The 6861-nt window shown below is 42.6% G+C and overlaps 1 protein-coding gene across 1 annotated transcript; it reads right to left on the minus strand.

Annotated features, from left to right (window-relative positions):
* Window positions 1–212: 212 nt before the first annotated feature.
* Window positions 213–5496, minus strand: LOC125384126 (ATP-dependent DNA helicase RecQ-like). The gene is made up of 3 exons (XM_048402556.1): window positions 5429–5496; window positions 898–1639; window positions 213–377 (listed from the first exon to the last, which is right to left on the minus strand). Exons 1-3 carry the CDS (start codon window positions 5494–5496, stop codon window positions 213–215), a joined length of 975 nt encoding a protein of 324 aa, XP_048258513.1.
* Between the last annotated feature and the right edge of the window lie 1365 nt (window positions 5497–6861).

Here is a 6861-nt window from a genome sequence, read left to right on the forward strand (position 1 = left end):
GCATGCTGCAAAGAGCCCAAAAAATGTTACTCGTCCTCCTCGAACAAGTCTGTTGGCATTCTGCATGCTGCAAGGAGCACAATGAATGTTACTCGTCCTCCTCGAACAAGTCTGTTGGCATTCTGCATGCTGCAAGGAGCACAATAAATGTTACTCGTCCTCCTCGAACAAGTCTGTTGGCATTCTGCATGCTGCAAAGAGCCCAAAAAATGTTACTCGTCCTCCTCGAACAAGTCTGTTGGCACTCTGCATGCTGCAAGGAGCACAATGAATGTTACTCGTCCTCCTCGAACAAGTCTGTTGGCACTCTGCATGCTGCAAGGAGCACAATAAATGTTACTCGTCCTCCTCGAACAAGTCTGTTGGTACTCTGCATGCTGCAAGGAGCACAATAAATGTTACTCATCCTCAACGAACAAGTCTGTTGGTACTCTGCATGCTGCAAGGAGCACACTAAATGTTACTCATCCTCCTCGGACAAGTCTGTTGGCACTCTGCATGCTGCAAGGAGCACAATAAATGTTACTGAAAGTCGTCAGTCTTCAGTAGACGCACATACTATGACATCTGAACCTTTCAGTCTTCTTCCGATGTGTAATTCAGTGTCACGTGACTAAAACGAGACCCTGTTGCAATGTCGCTATCGCTGGATGTTTCATGATCTTCATGTTCTGAGTCTGAGTGAGATGATGAGCTATCGCTCGAGTCAAGGGAAGTCTTGTACAACTCAAGAATATCCCATCTACATTCACTGCATTGAGTATTGCAAGTACATGAGTCAATGCAGTAACAGAGACACTTGCAAGATATGGCACAGTTATCACAGCACTTATGCAAAGGTTGAATTTGTTGAGGGTTCTGGTCAAATGACTTCAGTAGCTCAACTCGTCGACATACTTTGGTTCTGACATACTGTTTCATTTCATCCGAAATATTCCGCCTGCCACTGAGACAATGTCTAAAGTTCATGAGAAGAGCATGTGCCTGCTTTTCTGGATCCCTGCCTGCTCGTCCTGTCTCTTGAATATAATCCTCAACATTGTTGGCTGGACCATAGTGGATGACGGTTTCCACACTTTGTAAGTCAAGTCCCATGCTGAAAGATGTGGAGCAAAGGATTATCCTCTTGAAACCATTTGGATCCATGAAGGACTGGGACACACATTTCTTCACTTCCCTGTTTGTCTTGCTGTGGAACATGTCAAATAGACGATTCTTATGACTGTTAACTCCGTCGTCACTATTGTTTATAAACGCATCATGTTTTAGCTCTGATTTGAGAAAGTCAAAGAGATCACCTATTTGCTTGATTTTGCGGAAGAATATCAGCATCCTTGGTGTTTGTCGATTCCGTTCCCGTAACAGGGCAACTAACCATGAAAAATCCTGGCGAATGTTGCCACTGGTTGATATCTGCCAGTACTTGATGTTTTCTTTGTTGGGACAGAGCAGTATTTGTTCACAGCCGGACAAACACATTTCATTAATTATCACATCTCGGGTTGACTTGGTTGCAGTCGCTGTTAGTGCAATCACTGGTATGCCTGGAGCTAGTGCCCTGAGTTCTCCAAGTGTTCCATACGCTGGTCGAAAGGCCTTTTCATTTCTAATATTCTTTACGCCGGTGTTACACTTGCCGCTGAAAAAATACACAATTAAAGTTAAACTTTAGTCAAGACGAGCACTATGAATGTCTTAAGCTGTTAAGGTTTGATTGTCGTTTCTGATTCATACATATTCTGGATGGTGTTATGTCTGATTGATGTTGAACTTCAATTCAGTAATCAGCAGCTTGAAATTAGCAGATTTCTTTTGTGAAATTAAACTCCCTATAAGAATTAGATCAACATATCTATTGCAAAAAACAATGTTGTTAGATGATTATTGTTTGTAACTGATTTATTCAAGCTCAACTTTAGTGTTTTAGTGTTTTAACTTGGCTGATGTGAGCAGTGGTTGTATGCATTCCTTTTTCATAAGGGCATTAACATCCATTACAAAATGTCGGGCTGCGGTCCTTGTTTCAGAACAACAATGTGTCAAGTTCATGATGATTGTAGAAGTGATTGTATATATTCATTATGTGACAAATGTACATTTTGGAAGGTTACTCTTTGTGCTTTAACTTTCATGTTATGAATAACAAATTAGATATTTAGTGATCTTGACACTCTTTATACTTGTTTTAACAGAAAATGAGTGATGGGTGAATGTTGTCGCATGCCGCTATCAGCAATATTGCAGGTATATCAACGCAGCCTGTACATAATTGGCTCAGACAAACCAGTAACTGATATGAACACCATCCTCGTCATTACAGCGTTCGCTCGTCACGCCTAAGACCCGGGTTCGATGTCCCACATGGGTACAATGTGCGAAGCACATTTCTGCCGTGATTTTGCGGGAATGTTGCCAAAAGCTGGGTAAAACCCTACTCACTCACTCACTCAACATGTCATGTCATTAAATATAACATTTATACTTACAATTTTGCAATGCAATGTGCTTCATCAATGAAAATTGCCTTCAAAATATTCTTTTTAGTCAGGTCTTGAATGACATCACGCTGTGTTCCAAGAACTGTCTCTGGACTTGCAAATATTATGTCAATGTCACCAGATTGAATATCCTGAATTGATATTTGGTCCATTACATGTACAAGATCATCATCATCATCAGGAGTAGGGTCATGTTGACCCTTCAAGTAAACAGATTTCAATCCAATAGATGAACACTTCTCTGTTTGTTTTGTCATTCGTGCCACCAAGGGTGAAATAACAATCACAGTAGCATGGTTGGAGTCATTAAGTTTCTGAAACACGAATGGTGCTATTTCAAAAGTAAGTGATTTGCCTGTTCCTGTTGGAGAACAAAAAAGGACATCCTTTCCTCTGAGGTAACTTACAATCACTTGTCTCTGATGATTCCTGAAGTGATCAATATGTAACTGTTGCTTTCCAAACGATACAGCTTCGTCAATAGCACGACCTTCCATACCAACAGTTGTAGTTAACTCGAGGGTATGCAGTCAAACACTTACAGAAGGCTGCCCATACGTAGAACACAACATCAGGCCTTTGTTCAGTTCAGTGTGTCAGATACATTAGAACCACGTGTAGAGATCAGCCATCCCAGGTCACCCCCCACCCCACCCCACCCCTCCCCCCACACACCTACGCCTCCCCCCATTGCCCAGCTGTGTTTTATTACAGTAAACAAGGGCGGTCATCTGATCAAGATTCTTTGATATGATAAGGAAGGGACCTAACTACCGGTCGCCATTTCGACCGGTCCCCTCCCTAAAATGACATGACGTGGAATAGAGCCAGCTTTAGACTAACATCTAGTCTCTGAAATGAACACATCTTACATAAGAAAACAGTTGTTCAGTTATCTTAATACAAATATAATAAAAAGGAGCCCGGTGACTCTCTTCATCCTGATACTGCAGTGATCTAGACTTGCCAAACATTATAGACTTGCATGGGCTGTATTTGATATATATTTGTATCAGGGACTGTAAGACAGACTAAGCCAGCTTGAGCTGGCTAGATTTGCTTTTGTATACAAATCTATATTCTTTTTCTTTCTTCATAAAATAGATATATTCCACACTCATGGTGCAGGACTATGTAGACACTAACAATAGGAGAAGCGTGCAGGTCATGCAGGGCGCTTTGGCCGACCCAGCGCAAGGGCTGATCATACAGACCCTGAAACAAATATAGCCAATACAGCCCATGCAAATCTATAATGTTTAGCAAGTCTAGAATAATGCAGAATCTGCAAATGAAGAGATCATCTGGGCTCCTTTTTATTATATCTCATAACTATAATTTAACAACACTTTCTGTGTGTAAAATATGTTCACATGTTCAGAGGCTAGATGTTAGTCTACGCACGAGCCTGTGGTGATCAGAAATAATTGGTCCAAATGAGTGAGTGAGTGAGTGAGTGAGTATGGGTTAACGCCGCTTTTAGCAATGTTCCAGCAATAACACGGGGGGGGGGGGGGGGGGGGAGTCAGTCGTGAATAACCAAAAGTATGTTGTTTTAAAACATGGCTCCACCAAAAAACCCTGACGTGAAAATAGAAGGAATTTTTTATCCAAATTCATTTGTCTTGGCAAAGACCGCACTGAGACAATAAAGCTTTCGAATAACACGCTATAATGACACAGGCACCTCGTTGTCTGCGGATCTCGGAATTATTTGATATCACAGTCATAAAGGCCATTTGGTGCTCTAAATCCGCGGAATTCGTGTCTGTATCCCATAAATTAATTTCTATTGCCAAAGACATTTTAGAACATTTTCCTAACACCTAGTCATAAGCCTCATACTCTCTTAAACCTCCTGTAATGGCGCGGCAGCCAACGACCGAACAACCAAAACATTATCAACACTTAAGTTGAAACCAAAAATGCACTTGATGAAAAAAGGGGTGGAAAGGTGTGAAATTGAAAGAGAATATAAGATCAACAATTCGTGCAGGTTGAAAGCGAGTAAAATGGCGTCTACTGGTCTCAGCAGGAGACGTGAAATGCGAGATGATATCAGTGATTTAGGAGAAACTATAACAGTAATGAAAGTTCTTAGGAAATTAGGTTTTTTTCAACAAACGTGCTTTCAAAAGGCGACAGGGGTTTCAACAAGAACTTTAACTGTTCGCGGTTTGTAATGATTCCCTTTTAACAAAGGTAAACTTTAAGCAAATTAATTTGTAGTGGGGTTTAGGATTAAATTCACACTGGGGGTTCTCGATTTTCAATCGAAATTAATTAAATTATGAATTTGTATGGCGCACTTGCCAATTTATAACTGCGCAAATACACGTAGACCATGATATATCTATTATTACCTCCGATCAATGGATTAGTCTGCATTGATCAGAATACTCAATTTTATTCTCAGCTCCCTTGGGAGTATACAACCCAAGCTGTTTGTGAGGCACTCACCTCATCCTACATGGAACCCATTCATTGCTGGGTGAACAGAGGCATGTTTCGAACAATGTCACATGGCTAAAGCTACACCACATGTGTTACACGTGCTTCAGTGTGGGACTGGAGCGAAGCCCTAGAAAGTCTCAGGAGCCAAACTGCTGACCACGAATCTGTTCCGCGACAAACGTTGCCTACCTTCTCCTGTGCCCTGTGCACAGGACCACGTGGCACCACTTAACATGCGTTTGTGTCTAAAAAGTGAATTTGATGGTCAATGTTTTGATGAAATGGTACCTGAGCTGTGTCATACCCAGGGGGATCTGGGTGGTAATGGCGCACGGGCGTCCGACTGACTCATCTCTGACCTTCAGGGGTATCCGACTGACTCATCTCTGACCTTCAGTGGCGTCCGACTGACTCATCTCTGACCTTCAGGGGTGTCCGACTGACTCATCTCTGACCTTCAGCGGCGTCCGACTGACTCATCTCTGACCTTCAGGGGTGTCCGACTAACCACTCTCTGACCTTCAGGGTTGTCCGACTGACTCATCTCTGACCTTCAGGGGTGTCCGACTGACTACTCTGTGACCTTCAGGGGCGTCCGACTGACTCATCTCAGACCTTCAGGGGTGTTTGACTGACTCATCTCTGACCTTCAGGGGCGTCCGACTGACTCATCTCTGACCTTCAGGTGTGTCCGACTGACTCATCTCTGACCTTCAGGGGTGTCCGACTGACTCATCTCTGACCTTCAGGTGTGTCCGACTGACGAATCACTGACCTTCAGGGATGTTCGCCTGACGAACCACTGACCTTCTGACGTAATATATAATCGACGACAGGATTTAAGAATGACATTATATGATAAAGGGGTTATGGCGCTTTAGTGTTGAGGATGGTAACAGTCCTGTATTAGGAATGGCAACTATGAATGTAGGTCGTCAAGGCCTGCTAAATGCAATGTTCTTCATACAGGGTATTAACCATCCCCAAACACACTCGCGTGAAAACCTCTATATATAAACAAGTTGTATCGCGGATGGCATGGATCGATGCTCAGGCTATCGGTCACTGATTTGGGTTCCGTTTCACAAAGAGGCTTTAGCTCTACGGCTGTCGTAAGTCGATGGCTTAGTATGGCTGTAACGACAGTCTCGAGGCTAAGATGTCATAGTAAAACAGGGCCCTGGGACACTTTCCAAAAAGCTTTAATTGTCGTAAGTCTATGTTTAATTACTGGAGCTCTGATCAGCTTTACGGAACAGGATCCCCCATGTCGTAAGTGGCAGAGTGTGTTTATATGTAGATGTTTTGGAGTGAATGAATCGACAGGTGCATTGGGCGTACGATCAGGGCCTCGTTTCACGAAGAGGTCTTATCGTGACCACCACTGTGTCTTAGTACTATCGTGACATAGTTACAATCGTGGCCCTAGGATCACATTGCAAAATGAGAACGAACGATTCCCAAAACTATCAGAGCAAGGATTTCGCAAGTTTATGTTAAGGTATGGAAGTTACGGTTGTCTCAGCATAACGACTCTCGTAAGTCAATGTTAAAGTACGGGCTAAGATCGTGTGTCGCACGGGTCTGTTGAATGCCCAATACGCCGCCTTTTCACTCACTCACTACACATTGACAGTGATACCCTGCTAGTCCGGAAACCCTGTATTCTGGAGGATTCCTGTCTACAGAAACAGAACAGGCCATTACTATCTGCACCTTGACAACGGAATATATGTTTTTGTGTTTGATTAAATCAAAACCAGTCTAAATATAAAATTGGCAAGCCTAGATAGCTATACTTTAAAAGAGATAAATTTATTGTGTATCTATTAACGCATTCTCTGCATCTCCAGGGCTGGCATTTCCGTACTTTCCCACCCTTTCATGAACATTTTGCCGACCAATTAAA

Source organism: Haliotis rufescens, unplaced genomic scaffold, assembly GCF_023055435.1.
Source record: "Haliotis rufescens isolate VD_foot unplaced genomic scaffold, xgHalRufe1.0.p SCAF_27, whole genome shotgun sequence".
NCBI lineage: Eukaryota > Metazoa > Mollusca > Gastropoda > Lepetellida > Haliotidae > Haliotis > Haliotis rufescens.

Bases quoted from the DNA above. Each gene is read 5' to 3' on its own strand.
- LOC125384126 (XM_048402556.1), bottom strand. From the start codon at position 5,496: ATGAGTCAGTCGGACAACCCTGAAGGTCAGAGAGTGGTTAGTCGGACA. The intron at 1,640-5,428 runs GTCAGTCGGACG...GTATTTTTTCAG, and splicing joins CCCCTGAAGGTCAGAGATGA to CGGCAAGTGTAACACCGGCG. The intron at 378-897 runs GTATGTCGACGA...TGCTCCTTGCAG, and splicing joins AACAGTATGTCAGAACCAAA to CATGCAGAGTACCAACAGAC.